The sequence below is a fragment of the Coffea arabica genome, chromosome 2c, assembly GCF_036785885.1.
Source record: "Coffea arabica cultivar ET-39 chromosome 2c, Coffea Arabica ET-39 HiFi, whole genome shotgun sequence".
Classification (NCBI taxonomy): Eukaryota; Viridiplantae; Streptophyta; class Magnoliopsida; order Gentianales; family Rubiaceae; genus Coffea; species Coffea arabica.
Window position 1 is genome coordinate 11,224,216 of NC_092312.1, and position 17,863 is coordinate 11,242,078.

General features: G+C 33.7%; 1 protein-coding gene across 3 annotated transcripts; it reads right to left on the minus strand.

Moving 5' to 3' along the window:
* Positions 1-8,654: 8,654 nt before the first annotated feature.
* LOC113725948 (E3 ubiquitin-protein ligase JMJ24) lies at positions 8,655-17,134 on the minus strand. 3 transcript variants are annotated; one of them, XM_027249405.2, is made up of 15 exons: positions 16,926-17,134; positions 16,510-16,591; positions 15,339-15,934; positions 14,384-14,526; positions 14,200-14,299; positions 13,953-14,085; positions 13,808-13,859; positions 12,976-13,660; positions 12,488-12,817; positions 11,484-11,915; positions 11,306-11,378; positions 10,568-10,653; positions 9,612-9,731; positions 9,443-9,513; positions 8,655-9,043 (listed from the first exon to the last, which is right to left on the minus strand). In XM_027249405.2, the coding sequence occupies exons 3-15, from the start codon at positions 15,870-15,872 to the stop codon at positions 8,944-8,946; spliced, it is 2,859 nt and encodes a 952-aa protein (XP_027105206.1). In that variant the 5' UTR covers positions 15,873-15,934; positions 16,510-16,591; positions 16,926-17,134; the 3' UTR covers positions 8,655-8,943. The 3 variants fall into 3 exon arrangements, with proteins under 3 accessions (XP_027105206.1, XP_027105205.1, XP_071930431.1); XM_027249404.2 differs by having other exon boundaries at positions 12,488-12,820; positions 16,926-17,064; XM_072074330.1 differs by lacking the exons at positions 15,339-15,934; positions 16,510-16,591; positions 16,926-17,134 and adding an exon at positions 14,819-14,950 and having other exon boundaries at positions 12,488-12,820.
* Positions 17,135-17,863: the final 729 nt, after the last annotated feature.

The following is a 17,863-nucleotide window of genomic DNA, read 5'->3' on the forward strand; positions in this document are numbered from 1 at the left end:
GGAGCACATTGTCGACTGTTTTTGTTTTTACTGCGAGTCTGGGCAAAAAGATGTGGTGCTCGGAGGAATGGGATGAATTCCTCCGAGCAGATTTGGTAGAGATCTTTTTTACCGCATCGATGAAAATGGCACTTTGAATTTGATGCTTGAATAAGAGGTAAAGGGCAAATATAACGGGAAGAACGGTAAATTTTTTTTTTTCTTCAGAACAGTTTTTGAGCATCACTTTTTAATCCTTTTTTTCTTTTCTTTTTTTTTTGGTCAAAATATTAGCATGTTTGGATGGGAGATTATTTGAGATATTTTTTTTAAAAAAATTAATGTAACACTATTTGATATGATATATGTAAGATAAAAAAGTGGTTAAAAATGTGTTTATGATTAAAGTAGATAAATTTGTGAAAATAATTTGCTATCCAAACATATTAATTGGCTAATTCTTTGAAAAATACCAGATAAATTTTGTGATTTTTTACACAATTTACTTGATTTGGTGAGTAACATTTTTCAAAATACCTCTGTTTAATTAATCAACTAAGAGTCAAATCGGGTTTAAGCGATGGTTTCATCACGGAAGTTCTCAATTAAAACTGCAAAATAAGTTCATGTTTTAATTGGCTAAAAACAAAAGTTTGAAAGTAAATCGGTACTAGTAAATCGGAAAGGTACAAAGAAGGATAAGAGGGTAAAATATATATATATATATCCTATCCTAAACTACATAAATCCTAAACTACAGCTACAGTCAATTGTCCCGGTTTCGCTGTGATTTCGCAGCTGATTTCGTCCTTTTTGGTCTTTTCACAGGCTCCGTGCAGCGGCTTTCCTTCCTGTTCCGCTTGTCCTCATTTCTTTTTTTGTTGCTTTGTTCCCATTGTACCCTTTCTCTTGGTTCGTTTGTAATTTGCCAATCAATTTTGTCCTTTTGTTTCTTCAATCTTTTCCTCCCATCGCTTTGCTATCTTCAAGCCGTGTATATTGACCAATGTATTTTTATGTTTACAATTTTACCACTTTTTTATATTTATTCGCTTACTTATTAACTTTCTCTAAAAACGTGTATATTAACAAACATATTAAATATCAAAAAAATATGCAGGTTGCTATATACACAAACATATTAAATATCAAAAAAATATGCAAGTTGCTAAAAATTCTATGTACATCTAATACATACAAACGAATAAAAATTCTATATGTATCTAATCAATATATATAAATTGATTATGGTGTTTTGTATTAATGCAGATCAATGAAAATCATATATGTTTAGCATGCATCTAATATATATAAATTAATAATACTACTTTGTGTTAACATATAATAAGTGTTATTTATGTGAAATAATTATAATTTCGACACTATTTTTATGTTTATAATTTTCAGTCATTCTTTATATTTATCCGCTTATTTATTAACTCACTTATTTATTAATTTTATCAAAAAATATTAAATATCAAAAAATTACGCAGGTCACTAAAAATCCTATGTATATCTAATACATACTAACGAATAAAAATTCTATATGTATCTAATCAATATATATAAATTGATTATGCTGTTTTGTATTAATGCAGATCAATGAAAATTATATATGTTTAACGTATATCTAATATATATAAATTAATAATACTACCTTGTATTAACGTATAATAAGTGTTATTTATATTAAATAATTATAATTTCGAGACTATTTCTATATGTATAATTTTTCCTCCTTCTTTATATTTATCCGCTTATTTATTAACTCGCTTATTTATTAATTTTGTCGAAAGTGTGTATATTGAAAAAAATATTAACTATTAAAAAAAATACCCAAATCACTAAAAATGCTATGCACATCTAATACATAAAATAGCCTTCTTTTTATATTTATTCGCTTATTTATTAATTTTCTCCAAAATATATATTAGCAAAAATATTAAATATGAAAAAATATGCAAATTCCTAAAAATCCTACGTACATCTAATATATGCAGATGAATAAAAATTCTATGTGTATCCAATCAGTATATATAAATCAATTATGCTATTTCGTATAAATACAAATCAATGAAAATCATATGTACTTAACATGTATCTAATATATATAAACTTAATTAATTTTCTCCAAAATGAATATATTAGCAAAAATACTAAATATGAAAAAAATATGCAAATTGCTAAAAATCCTACGTGCATCTAATATATGCAAATGAATACAATTTCTATGTGTATCCAGTCAATATATATAAATTGATTATACTATTTCGTATTAATACAAATGAATGAAAATCATTTGTATTTGGCATGTATCTAATATATATAAACTTAAAAATAAATCAATCCAATATTTATTGATTCAAAAAACAATTATTCAATCAATAAATACAAATATATGATTCTAAATTTATAATTTCAAATTGTTAAAAATCCTTAATTTGTATATATTATATTTATGAATTTATATTCTTCACTATATTTCTTTTCTTTTAGTTTTTCTAATACTAAATTTTTCCACTATCTAACACACGATCTTGAATCTTTGGTGAGTTTCATATAAATTACATTCCAAACAATATAATTCATACACTACATTGCTACTCTCATTTCATAATACAAATACGTTTTTTCCCTATTTTCTATCTCAGATACTCATTAGTGATATACCCTCGCATATACAAAGTACAAACAAACAACATAGGAGTCATCAATTACTATCATGCTAAAACTCGATGGATCTTTCAGCTATGAGGAATAGAAATAATAGAAGGTTGGCCAATATACACACAAAAACACTTCTTACATGAAGGAAATGTCATCCTGTTCACTCTGCTCAATGAAAACAACTATCATCTGCTGCTTTTCAGCAGAGACTTTATCCAACAATCATAATTAAACGTGTCCACTACATCTTCTTGCACATAGCAATTATCTGTTCCCTAAATTTTCTTTATTCTACTTCCACTTATATTTAACAATATAAAAATAAACATATCGAAATTATTTCGAATTATTAATTTATCTCAACTCTTAAAAAATGATTTACATTCCATTAATTTAAATAATATTTACATCCCATTACTCTTAAAAAATTAAATACAAATCGCAACAATATTACTATATATATTTATAAATATATTAATCCAATATATTGTTCCTCTATTTATTATTCCAACCCTACTATCATATAAAACACTCTAAACATTAATTATTAAATAAATCTTACATTACTCTTAAACAATCAATAATGGGCACACACGAAACTCGCAGGGCACGATGCCTAGTATATATATACCTATGATATAAGGATAAAGCTCATCAATATATCACACATATGTGCATTTTCTCGTTATTCAACAACGGAGTCTATGCAAATAAAAATTTCGCTGCGTAATTTAACTTGCTTACTTGTTTGGAGGATGAAACTTCAACAATTTTGAGAGGGCTTGGTTTTAAAAAAAAAAAAAATCGTTATTTTAAATGACAAAAAAAAAAAAAAAACGTCCATCAGAAAATTTGTGTCGGCTTTTGATGTTTTTCCAATTTGATGATTTTGTCTAAACATCTCTTGTTGCTGACCACCAATTATCAACCATTGCTCTACTGGTCAATAAATCGTTGTGTGCTTGGCACGTGAAGGAGCGCGTCTTGATTTGGCCTACTTGGTTGATGCAGCCACGTAGCAATTTTCTTTTGTCCTCTTTTCTGAGAGCCTAGCCACGCAGCTTTATTCGGATTGTCATTTATTTTTTAAAAATTTTTACGTTAAGTAATCTTCTATACCTGACAGTGTATATATTTTCATCATTGATTACGTGACTCATAATTTGAATTTGAATTTAAAAATCAAATTTTGCATATGTATCGTGCATCCAACCGTGATAATATATATATATATAAAATTTACTCTGCTCGTAAACAAAATTTTTAATCACTTTTTTACATCACATCGGTATAGTATAATTTTCTACAAAAAAAAATTTAAAAAATAACAATCCAATCAGGCTATATAAATTTTTCTCTTCATTTCGGTTTTCTTGGGAAGATGGATATAAAAAAAGATGCGACCACAAGTGAAATCGCATCTTTTTTTTTGGGGCATTAATAAGTGCTTAAGGGTTGATTTTTCCATGCATGATGAAGACTGTAAAAAGATCAAGTCAAGATACATACACATATACGCAGAAGAGTCAGTTGCCGGCCTTTGATTCCCTTCTATTAAGTCATGAAGCAGCAGCCAATATACGAAAATTATATGTTTCTGTAATCAATTGCAGATCGATATTAGAAAATTCTTTTGTCCAACTTGCTTTAACCTCAATATTTATTAGGTAATGCAGTTAGTATTGATCCCAGAAAGGAAAAAAGATTAGTAAGAGAAAAAACTAACATATTAGTAAATTTTAGCCAGTTTTTTTTCCCCCCATATAGAGAAAAAACTAACTAAAATTTCTCTGACAAATATAGAGAATTTCAGACTGATCAAATTGTTCATCTGGACGAATTAAGGATATTGGCTGTGTTATTAGGGAAAATATGCTACATCTTTGTTCATGTTTGAAACAAGGCAAAATGAAACAGAAGAGAAAAGAAGTAAAACAGCATATTTGATGGCTACTAAAATAGTTGTTAAAAGGTAGTTATAGGAGAAGTATTTTTCCATCATCACTCACTCCTGGTGTTACTCTAAGAAAACAGTAAGGTTTTGTAGGTATGAATGTCTTTACCTACTCTTCCTTTTTTTTTTTTTGTCAAAAAAAAAAAAAATCGACAAAACATCAATTTCTTTACTCAATGAAAGTGAAGAAATTTTTAAGGTTTGGATTGTAAGTTATTTGAGATATTTTTACTGTAGCACTTTTTGTGATGTGATGTATGTGAGATAAAAAGGTAATTGGGAAGGTAAAAAGGTGTGTTGGAAATTGTAATGATGATGTAAGCAAATATATTTGGGAAAATAAAGGCCAATCCAAACAAACCCATCATTTACTCCAAACTTTTATGCTTTGTGAATACACAAATTCTCAAAGTATATTGTACTTAATGATTCATGTCACTCCACACTTGAAATTTAAATTGGCAGAGCTTGACAGTGAAAGATAAAATATCTAGCATTCACAACTCTGTGTTTACAAAATACATTAGAATTATTGATTCATGTCATTCCACGCTAGAAGCTAACAATTGCCCTTTTGTATTGTTATTTTTCGAAGGTTTTTTTTTTCAGAGAAATGTGTTGTAGCGATACGATATATATGAGGCAATTCAACGGTGAAAGATAAAATGTGTTTACAGAAAAATGAAAATCTTTCGGAGAAAAGCGGCAATTCAACGGTGAAAGATAAAATATCTTTTGTATTTGCCTCCTAGGAACCAAGTCTAAAAAAATTTAAACCATCTTTTTACAGTAAAAAATAGCAAATACAAGCATGTATGTGTAGGGTTGCTACTTGATTCCTTTACAAATCGGGATTAATCATATTGTCCAATTTTTACGTATGTTAACAAACATATGGTACATCTCACCTACCTGGTCTTATATGCTGATAGCACCATATGCTTAATCATCTAACTGTCCGAAAATGACATCTTTTTTTTTTTTTTTCAAATACAAAAGCATAATTTCGTTCCAATATCTGTACTAATGACAGCAATTACATCAAATTATGACACAGATCCATAGATCTGAAAATCAACTCTACTAATAAACTTGATCATAATATTAAAACTCTGACGAATATCATTGTAAATATGCGTCCATGTCCGAAAATGACATTTAGCTTCTCTAATAATTCACTGCTTTAGTTTAGTGAAATAGGAAGGATTAGATTTCTCATGCACGAGGCTTAAGCTTATGTGACTGGCAGACATTGTGCAAACTTTCAGTCCAAGAATCTAACAATCTATCATAAGGTCTTCTTTTTTAGTGCTGGGAACTTCATGATTGATCAGTGCTGTCAACCCAACAAAACAAATCATGTAAACTATGATCAATCATTGGAGGATTTAAAACTCACTTGTGCATGTCTTTGCCTGGTGAAGATTGTGTGTTAATTTTTAAATCTTTGTTAGTAGAAATCTGGTGCCACTACATCGACGTTGTAGGACAGAGCAATCATTTTTGTTCATGAAAAGATCAAGCAAATTGCATAGGGTGGCCACAAGAAACCAAAATGCAAAGTCAGAAGTCGTAATGATTTTTTCTGATTTTCTAATGAAATGGAGCGCTAACTATCACTATCACAAAATGGTTTTACAACTACTCCCTCCGTCCCACTTTGATAGTCCTGTTTTTCTTTTTCGTCTGTCCCAAATTATAGTCCACTTTCTTTCCAATTGAAAAATGTAGTTGTATTTTAATTTTTCTAAAACACCCTTATTCAATGTAAGTTGTTGTTACTATAAACCTACCCCATTTAATGAGAGTTGATTCTTTTTTTTAACATCAATTCAAGTTCTCATAAAGTTGTACTCTAATTAATGTGAGAGTATTTTAGAAAAATAGCTACCTAAATTGATTGTTCCAACAAAGTTAACTACTTTTTATTAAACTGTGTGAAAAAAGAATCAGGACTATCAAAGTGGGACGGAAGGAGTATTTTATTCAGTAGCGTTCAATTGACCAAATAATTGCTTCAAAGAGCTGCATCTAATAGATCAACATTTGCGCTTATACTCCGAGAGTATCATATTTAGCATTTTAATTTTCTTTATTTTTGTTTGATGGAGGGGTAACTATCGCTATCACAATTCTTGTTAGTTGTCTTGGGAGACAATTATTCTGCTATCAAATTTTCGAGATTCTTGAAGAAATTCCATGACTTTTCTTGCTTTCTTTGGTTATTGAATCTCCAAGATAATGAATGGGTAGTTTTTAATCTCTCGTGCTTGTGAGCCTTGATCAGAATCTTGCAATGACGAATTGCAGTGGCAGAGGATGCAGAAGGGGACCATATTCAGCAAAATAAGAGTCACTTAAAATAAGAGTCTCAAGGATTTAGGACAAAAGCCGCCGCCAAAAAGGCATTTTATGTACAACATTGTTGGTGGCTTCTGCCAATAGGTCGGTGATTCATGCGTGCTACAAGCTGGTTTCTTTGTCCGCACTCCCCGCTCCATCCTCCTTAGTTCCCTCTACTCAAACCGGCTTTCTCGGCGCAATAGTTTGTTTTTGATAGAAAAATTTTGGAGATTTTGATCACTATCATGGTTGAAGCGCGCTCTCGAGACCATACTTCATTTATAAGATTCTCACGTATTGTTTATTAATACAATCTTAACATCATCGATAGTAAAATTCAAATACATGATCTTTTTAGTTACAATAGGCATCTATCTGATTCTTTTATTTAGCAAGTCAATCAATTACAAAATAGAAAATTGTGATCATAACTAGTTATACTTTATCTTTTAGGCACTTGGCAGGTTAAAACTTAAAATCTGTAAAAGTATGATCTAACGCGCATGATTCACTAGTTTGGTCAAAACTTCCGACATCTTATTATATTGGCAGACAGCTATTTTCAGATTCTCTCTTTTTCCTCCATCTTTTCCCCTTGTAAAGTTATAAAGTAGTATCCATTAAACCGAGAAGAAAGCAGAGAAGCGGTAGAGCATACAGGGAACCATGCACATTCGCAATGCCTGATAATGGCTTAGAGGAGCATCTTAGATGTAGGCATGTCATCCGGAGCTTTTGTTGACGAGTTGTATGTACTTTGCTCAGTGGAACAAGGATAAAGCAGGTCAATGATTTTCTCTGTCTTTTCTTTGTCCAGTGTCCAGATGAGCTGAGAGCCTGAGACATTGCCTTTTTTTCCCCCCTTTAATTTGTCAAAACTCGTTAGGGTGACCAGTTTTTATTTTTTTTGGTAAAAAAAAAAGTTTTGAGTGAATTTAACTTCAATCATCACCACGAGTCAAGATGTGCCACCAAAACCATAGATCGATCGCTTACAAAATTCTTACAAATCGTCCACCAATATAACTTTCATATTGACAATGAGATTTGAACAGGCAATCTTTTGTAAAGAAATGATCCGTTCTTGCTAATCGAATCAATTTGTGATGGCCTATAGTGATCAGTTCTGGATTGTTATTTTTAAATTTTTTTGCAAAAAAAAAAAAAAAGTATTGTAACGATTTGATATACGTGAAGTAAAAAAATGATCTAAAAATGTGTGCGCGAAAAATGTGAAAAATTTTTCTGCGAAAAGCTACAATCCGAACAATGTTATGTTATTGAATCCAAACAATGTTAAGTTAATCAATAGTACCGTTCACACTAATAGCCGATCTACATTATTTAAACAGAACGACTCATATTTACTAGATGACTTCCCACCAATGCCCAAAGTTCAAAGCCTACTCAATGCTCGTTCACAGACCATATGATGAACACTTGGGAGTAAAGTTTCAAATTTTACAGGACTCGGCTGCTACAGCGCACAGTCACAGAGACTACTACTCTATAGTTCTACAAAGGATCCAGGCACCTTGAAACTAAAGCAAAACTTGACGTGTTAGTTTGGTGCTTCTTTGCCAGCATTCCTGAAGAAGTCAGTCAATTTCACTTCCAGGTATGTTTAGTTCACAAATCAAATGATTGACATAAAACCTGCTTGTAATATTAGATATCATATTTTTCCCTTCCCACAATAGTATACAAGGCCTAGAACAATATAGACCACGTTGGGCCTTTAAATTCATGATATTCACTCAAAAAAGTTAATACATATTTATGCCAGTCCAAAACTGACTCGGTCAAGATTATACATTTCAAGGTTGTAGGCAACACTATTTGGCACTCGAGTACCTTTTTATGCTGTGGGATACCAGAAGCTTCAAAAGCCGGGAGCTTCATAATTAGGAGCAAAAAGATCTACATACACACAACTATCTACAAAAGTATTGGAGTAATTACTCCCTAGCTGCTCTTGTACATTAAACTCGTACACTAATTTACACACAAGGGATCTGTCTCCTCTTAACCATCTCTTCCAAATTTTTTGACACCAATGCAGTTAAATTTGGATCTTCAAACCCAAGCTCAGGACCGAGTCTGCAATACAGAAAACATAAAGTCCCAATGAACCACCGGCAGAAAGGAGGAGAAAGTACAAAATCCCAGGTCTTTTTCACTCTTGATTTCTTTATTTATTAAATTTTCTTCAAACAAAAGTCATGGGAGAGGCCAGAGGAGGGGAAGCCGACAGTTCTTGGTTGCCATCAGACAATCCAGGTAGAAATTACATCAAGAAAGGACACATCTAATTATGGTTGTAAATTTTGGCTAGCTGGAGAAAAATCAATGACCATTGGTGCTCAGAGAGCAAAAGTATGTCAGATTCCACAAAGGAGTATGTAGCTACACTAGTAAATCATGTACAATTGTGTATGCTAAAATGAAGGGGCAACAAATATCAGAACTTCAAAGAGTACACGTCTTAAATTAGCTTACTTTGGATCAAGAACCAACTTCTGAACTTCTTTAATGGCCCAGCTTGCAGCATATAATGATATCTTTCCCACCTGCATCATAGTATAGTATAAGAGAAAGCACCACGATACACATGAAAGACTCTGTAAAGCAGATGCACTGGAAACCAGAAGTAAATCTCCTCGGCTACCTCCAGTATTTGAAGCTTAGCATCATGATCACTGGGAAGGCCACGGATTTCTTCAGCCAACTTAAGGGCCTCTCTTAGACTTTCTGGAGAAAGGAAATCAAGACCCAACTGAACTGTGGACTGCAAATTTACAAAGTGAAGGATTATGAAAGGGAAATTGAATTCACCCAAACAACCATTTTAAGACAAATGAACAAGAGAAATCAATCACATGAAGTTCTTTAAAGCTCTTTCCTTGCTGCTGAGACTGTGCTGCAGCTCATAGCATCTAAGACAGCCACACTAAACTGGGAAAATCACAACCTTCCACCAAAAGGCGAGGTTTCAAAATGGTGCTTAGTGGAAAGTCTTCAAATATGCTTGCTTACTGCTATGCTACACACGAGTAACCTCAGCAGACCAACCTTCTTAGGTTGTCACAAAATGTCTTTGAGGCAAAAGGTCTGCTTTGAAAGTTGTCTAGAGACTCTTAAAACACCAAACCACTTCAACACTATTTTTGCAAAAAGAAATAATAGTAGAATTCAACCTGTTAATAGGTGTTCTCAAGAAAAATTCTATGGGAAAACCTTCTAAAGCTAACTGGGATTATAGTAAGTACATTGAGTCCAAAACATAACATCAAGCACCGCTTGTGCTTCTTGTTCAAGTTGTAGGAAATGCTAAAAGAATGAGAATCACTACCAAGAGATATAATGATTGACATGAACAAGGACAAACTAATAGCAAGTCCTATTTCCTCTGGAGCCGAGAGATGCGTTCAGGCAGGACAAAAGAGTAGTCATGATACCAGGGACATAATCTCATGACACAATTGGGTAGTTACATTAACATGACATGAATATCAACTAAGCATCAGCTTGGCTTGAGCCAAAGCAAAAGACATTCTTGTCTTTACAATCCACCTGAAGAAATTGGGTTCATTAATAAAAAAATAAAATTTTGATTAGTCTCACCTGAAGATTTTTCACTTGGAAAGGACAACCAGCTGGGATGAAGACAGCCTCCCCCATATGCTGTTCAAATGACCAGGGTTCTATTCCTGAGAAAGGATTTAATAATTCCTTAAATTATCCTATACCAACAAACCCAAACAAAGACACAGAGAGATATTGAAAGAGGAGATAATGGTCCAAATCAAACACTAAATATCACAAGAAATTACGAAGAAATGACTAGGAACCAAACTTTTTAGAAGAACTCTTTATTGTCCAAGACTAAATATATGTCACAACTCTAAAAATGCTGCCAACATTCCATTTTGAATGGAACAAAGACTTTGTCATTCCCTTCAATGGAGAATAAGCAAGCATTTATTTCACATATTAGTTCACCAGAAAGATTGGTAATTGACAAGGCAGACTTGTTATACCATTTCCAAATTTCATGCCAGGAAGAAAGAAAAGAAAAGAAAAAAAATGAGGAAAGAACAAAACTAATATAACCTGAGAGAAATACCAGCTCCAAAAAAAAGCTTTTGAGGACTTCAACGTGGTAAAACAAACTATTCAAACCTTGGAAAGAGAGATAACTTCGAAGAAAGAGAAAACCAAAATAAAAATGCTCAGACATAGTGAAACTCTATGTAGTTCAAAGAAAGTATACAAGTAAGCTACTTAGGTAGATACTTGATACTATTGCCTACAGCAAACAGACATAGAAAATTAAAAATAACATCTCAGTGTAAGACTCACCAATCTCCTCCTTTAGTTTTTGCTTGTGATAACTATTCAAATAAATTGTGCCATCATAAAGAGGATGCCGCACCTGAGACCAGTGTAGTGGATTTAGCAATGTGTATTTAGGCAACGTGAATTTCATTATCAAGCTTCAGAAGTTAATGACAAAAACATAAAAGGAAAAAGAACTCACAAAGTCATTTTCTAACCCATCCCTGTCAGGCGTTTCAAACTCCTTATGAACTTTCAAATACTCAATCAGCTTTGGAACATCTTGTAGGCGGAAAACATCCCAAAGTGCTCCTGGTTGAGAACTTTCACAGTTATTATCACTAGATACATTCAAATCCTCACCACTAACTGTTTCCTCTTCTGTAGGAGAAGCAGCTTTAGTGTGTTGATCCCTGAAAGCCTCATAATTATCAGGATCTAAAATATCTTGATTTTCATCCAGTCTATCCTGTCCACTGGTCAATGATTTCAGAGAATCACCATTCAAGCTCATTTGTGGATCACCTGATGGTTCTCTTGTCTCAGAATCTGCAACGGTCTTCTGTACCTTCTCAACCTTTGTTCTCTCACGGCGTTCTAGTTTAGCATCACTTACATGTACCAGTAGGAAGACCTAATTAAAGTAGGGGAATGGTAATCCAAATCATTGATCAATCGACAACATTGACACACCAAGCAATAGGAGTTAAGAGCAAACCACGCATCCTTTGCCCCACCAAAAGGAAAAGATAAAATAACAAAACAAGGACTTAAAAAATAATATTTTCTTGTAAGTCACAAAACCAAAAACAAAGTAATTAATTGGATCATAATTTGTCTGTGTACTAAATTTTTACAATACAAATCATATCCAATGCAATCATCCAACAGCTTGTTCTAGTTTGCTGAAGATTTTGTGAAGTCTGATTATGGAAAGCGAATATTGAAAATAATCAGAATCAGCTAAAGCTACTCTTGGCTAGATTCTAACTTTTAGCTTTTTTTACTATTAGATGCAAAAGCAAACAAGAACCTTTAAAAAAAACTGATTATAAAAAAATAGAATATAAAATCGGCTGAAATAATCAAATGATAACAAGCCCTAAAAATATACAACTCCACCCCCCACCCCAAGGGAAAATCAGAAACAGTTCTCAAATGGAACTAGATACTTAAAGCAGGAAGCATGCAATATATAGCACTTACCACATCACGCATATTAAGCCGAAGCTTCTCCACAGAATCACCTCTATCGAGTTCTTTGCATGTTCCATATGAAATCTGAATTTTAGGGCCTACATCATTCTGCAATGAATAATGAGGCAATTTTGCTGCAACATTTAGAAGCCCCCACTTCGAATGGATAAATTCTAGCAAGGGAAGCTTAATTATAAAGTCAGGTCTCTGGTACATTAAAAACTCTTCTGAAGAACTTGGAGACGGCCAATCCTTCAACTTTAACGTTTCTGGTCGACCATTTTCATGAAATCTACCCTCTGAGTATCCCTTAATGAACTGACTCAGTTCAATATCAACCTGCTATTATATTGATCCATAAGAGAGGGACATGCAAAATGTGGAGAAGAGAACCCATAAATGGAAGTATAGATGACTTTTTTATTTGCTGCTTGGGGGGGGGGGGGGAATGGAGTTTTATTGCTGTTAATTTGCAGCTTAATTCACTGGAAATTTACCTCAGTCCAATTAAAACAGTCGATTGCCTTTACAGTTCTATTTGCATCCTTAAGTTTCTCTTCTGCAGTCTCTCTAATTCCTCTCAGTAGAACCTCGGGATCCCAAATTGTCATTAAGGAAGTATCACAAACTTCCTTAACAATAACAGGCTCTCCTCGACTCCAGTGGATTCTGAAGTCCCCAATCCCTTCAGTCTTGATATCTTGGGCTGATGGATGGTATAGACAGTTGTCGCTATCATTCTCTCTATGTGCCGCCTGGAAAAGCCTGAGATCAAATCCCGTTCTTTCCTCACTGCCAGAATCATAAACTCTACATCCACCAACCATTTCTTCAGCATTTTTTACCAGTTTAGCAACCCAGTTCATCTTGAAGATGCGCTTTAGTACTAATGACGAGCAACCACATCCCCCATACTCCCGTGGTGGACATCGAATGTTGCCCTCCCTCTGAGCTCTCCAACCAGAGTACTTTCTGAGCAAATTCAGTTGGACATTAGATAATTCAACTTGCTCCAATGCACTTTCTCTGTCATTACTTTCACCTGCTATCTGATTTTCCATCTTTACCTCAACAACAAGCCTGGATGCTTCTCTAATGTCTTTGCAGCAGCTAAGACAAAGATCATACAAGCAATTTGGACAATGTCTATGGTAATCGATTACAGGGATCCTGCAAAAGTTACTGCAGAGAAAATAAGGAATTGTTAAACAGTTGTCTGTACATACACAAAGTGCATTGGTATACCTAGAAACATGTACACATCAATCAAGCAGATTGGATCTCTAAGAAAAGAATAAAAGCAAATAAACACAATGTTGTTAACAGTACCAGCACATCTGCTCATCTGCATTCAATTTGGTCCTGGCAAGATCTATATTTCCTGCAAAAAAAGATGTGAAATACTGAGGTTTGTTAGACATAAGATGTAGAAAAATGGACACCAGATCTAACTAAAACAACCCAAACATCTGACCATGTAGCCTCTTTTCCAGCTCAACCTCAGCATTCTGCTCATGATGGATCTGATTAACAACAGGAAGCACAGCAGATAATAGGCAGTAAAGATACTGCAATTTGTCTTGTATAGGTATCTCCCGTATCTTTGCCTGCACTTAGATAAAATTGCATTCTTGTGAGAAGTAACATCTGCTTGTGGAGAATGCTATATTTTACAGAGTGGAAGAACTTATGAATAGCAGCATCAGCAAAAAGACCTATACCTTTATCAAATTATCTCCTCGTAAACACACCTTGCAACTGCAACTACCACGACATGCTGGACAAACCCTCTGAATTTCTTCCACTGGGATGTCAGAGTACCTGATAGATCAGAACTTAATGGTTAGGCTAGTAACATTTCATTTCAGAAAAAAAAAATTTCTCCTGGAAGAAGGTTCTGACTACCATGTTGAAATGCAGATATCACAATATCCTCTCCTATCACATTTAAGGCACCAAATCACCCTGTCTCTATCATTTCTTCTGCACTGATGGCAAGGTTGCCCGCCAGTATCATCAGAAGATTCTGAGCTTCCTTCAGAAGTTTCCTATTATGTAAGGTGGTAATCATGAGTAACATAGAACACATGCTTGCAAGAAAGATAATCTGTCGACAAGAACAAATTTGACCAAGCCAGAATTATCAAAGAGATTGACTCGGCAATTTTAAGTTGGAAACAATTTTTATCCAAATTTTTTTGACATTCACTTCATCCAAACAATACTTTTTTTTTGGTATTTAATAATTACTCATGTTTTTGCTCCATCAGCAATTTAATATGGCCTAAAAAGAGAGCTATACAATTGCACAGTGGAAAAAAGAATCCTAAGTAGACATACCATACATCATGAGGATCAAAGCACATTCATTTGTAGGCTTGTTTACCGGGTAACTATTGTTTTTGAGAATTTTCTCTTCATTTATTTATATTGTTTTGCCATGCTGACTACAGCTTTTAGGCTTCTAATATCATAAACCGACATCCAAAAACAGACACAAAAATAGACCATACTTACCCAAAAATAGACACAAAGTGGAATCCACAAATATCCAAAGTACTAACTCATAGTTATCCTAAAGAATGTATGCCATATCTATACAGTCATGATAAGAAATTTCCAAGTTAACCTTGATTACAAGAAATGTTCCATGGATAAAAGAAAATTCCATGACCTAAGATTAGTCTTTGATCGAAAACTCACTAGGACGCAAACTAGTTGATGAACAATACGTATCATGGTTTCCACCTAACAAGTATGCTATGTATCTTCTTAACACTGTTTTACATGTCTGATGAGAAATTTTAAGGTAAAAGCAACTAATCTTTAGTACATTGCAACAACCAAAATATTGACTCACTGTCATTGGACTAGAATCAAACATCTTCTGTGATCTGCTTCTAGATGAATCGATTGTAGGAGGTGGTGGTGTCTTGTATGATCTTCGATTGTCTTCATGCATAATACCATCCCTTTGTAATTCATCATTTGACTTGAGAGAACTCCGAAGGGTAAGACTCCTTGTTGAAGGTGCTTCAGGTGAATAATTCCTCTGCGTTTTTGGTAATTTTTCTTTGTTCTTCTTCCCAGAGACTGAACCAGAATAGTCCCCAGCTATGGAATTAACAAGGGGTACATCCATATCATCACTCTTACTCTCGTAGTAATTATCACTTTCACCTATAGGTTTCCTTTTCTTCTTCATACTAGCTTTTAGTGCGGAATTGGCAGCCCTTTTCTTTGCCTGTATGTAGTGCTTTTCACATACAGTTTTATCAGGCATGGACATTGCGGTACATCTCCATTGTTTGCCATCTGACCTCTTGCAACGCAGATCATCAGGAATCCCTACATTATCCTCACCAGCACCGGCAATTGACCGCGAATGATCCATGAAAAAATCTTCAATAAGAAACTTAATGGTAGCGTCACATGCTGACTGAGGAAACGATCAACCTGAAAAGGCAACCATTTAAAGAGGTGTGCACACAAAAAATAAGAAAAGGCAGATGACAAGATATGAAACTAACAAATGTGTGAATGTGTGAGAAACACGATAAGCATTTTGAAACGACAACAAAGCTAAAGAAAAGCTAGAGCAGAATCATCAAAGATTTATCTAAATAAATAGGTTGACCAGCCATCACTATGCACTGAATCAACAATTAGAAGATTCAGTATCCCCAAAGAAAGTACTTGCATGTTTGCCGAGCTCCAGTAAAGTACACTCAACAACTACCAAAAATCACTAATTTAACTACAACCAATTATGTTCACCGCATTAAATGCAGAAAACAGCACCAAACCATAAACTCTTTGCAGAGATGAACATATGAAATGGAAAAAAAAAAAAAAAGAGGAAAAAAGAAAAACTGAAACCAGATGCTCAGCCTACATTGAGGCCTTTCAATTCAGGCCACTAAAAGCCCAAGTAAACTATTTCAAATGCAGCATTAAACAAACAAAGTCCCTTTCTCCCTAAAAATTACAGCAAGCAAAAGACAAAGAACAGATAAAATTGAAAACTTTACCTAAAAGACAAGAGCTGGAAAAAAATCCAATTTTTAACTGAAAAAACGAAACCCTAGCTCCAAAATTCCTGAATCCCAAGACCTGCAAATCAAGAAAAGTAATTAGATAAATAAAAAATTCACCTGCATGCTTGATTGCTCATACACGTGCGAATTACCAAGTGAATCAAAGCAGTATAAAGGCAAATTTTAAATTTTTATTGATATCAAACACAAAATAATCAGAATCTGTATGAACATAGAATAAACGTCTCGATCAATGTCTACTTATATCTGTATACGTAAATAGCTAAATATTTAGGTAAAAGTATTTAGCGCCGTGTAAATGCTTCCAGTGTTAGCAATTGTGTGTGTGTGTGTGTGTGTGTGTGTGAGAGAGAGAGAGAGAGAGAGAGAGAGAGAGAGAAGAGGGGAACCTGGAGAAGTGTGGGGCCCAGTGTCGAGGGACCAGAATGGATGAAGAAGAAGGGAAAGAAAAACTGGGAATATTTAGCAGCTCTTAATTTGGTCTGTTAATTTTTTTTTTTCCAAGTGTTGAGATGCCGAGAAGGATGAGGAAGGAAATTTTTGGGGTAAAATTAATGGAGGAAAGAAAGACTTGAACAGAAGGACCAGACTTGAGCCCAGTCAGCCGCTGCTGGCCTGTTTTTAGTTTTTGCAGGAAACAGGGGAGAAAGACAAGTAAGACGACGTCGGATTGAAGTTAGCGTAATCAGCTTTGGAATTTCCGGTTCTGAATAGATCTTGACCATAATGCTTATCAACTCGGACCGAGTGTCAGCAGGTGATAGGGGTTAAAGATTTTAATCAAACCAAACACTCTACCATTTAACCTTATTTAATTATTTTAATGAGTTTAAGATTTTGTTCAAATTTAGTTTGCTTATTTGTCAAATTGAATTTAAACAAGTCTTTTTTTTTTCTATCGAATTTAAATATTATCATCACACATAAAATATTGTTCAATTTTGACTTAATTAATTAGCAAACCAAATTTAAATGAGCTCTTATCAAACTGAATTTGATTCATCTTTGAACCTTAATAAGCCGAGAGGGGCTTGGTTCAACTTATGATTAAGTAGTTTAATTTATGAGTTTCAATGAGGACCTTATAGGTTACACTAAATAAAAGAAGATTATGGTGTATACAATCAATCATTCTTGAGTAATTTCTAATTGTGTTGGACCATTTTTATTTTTCTTTTCTATTAACTCAAATGGTGTGATTAAACATTGCTGAAAGTATGATGTGACCATTCCCAAGGACTGGGAGTTGACTTTAAACTAAACGCACTAGATTTACTGTGAATTCCATGGCGTTTGGAAACCAGTGGAAGAAGGTAATTAAAGGTTT

Bases quoted from the DNA above. Each gene is read 5' to 3' on its own strand.
- LOC113725948 (XM_027249404.2), bottom strand. From the start codon at position 15,872: ATGGATCATTCGCGGTCAATTGCCGGTGCTGGTGAGGATAATGTAGGG. The intron at 12,821-12,975 runs GTAAATTTCCAG...TCAATATAATAG, and splicing joins ACTGTTTTAATTGGACTGAG to CAGGTTGATATTGAACTGAG. The intron at 10,654-11,305 runs GTGAGTCTTACA...ATCCTTTCTCAG, and splicing joins AAAACTAAAGGAGGAGATTG to GAATAGAACCCTGGTCATTT.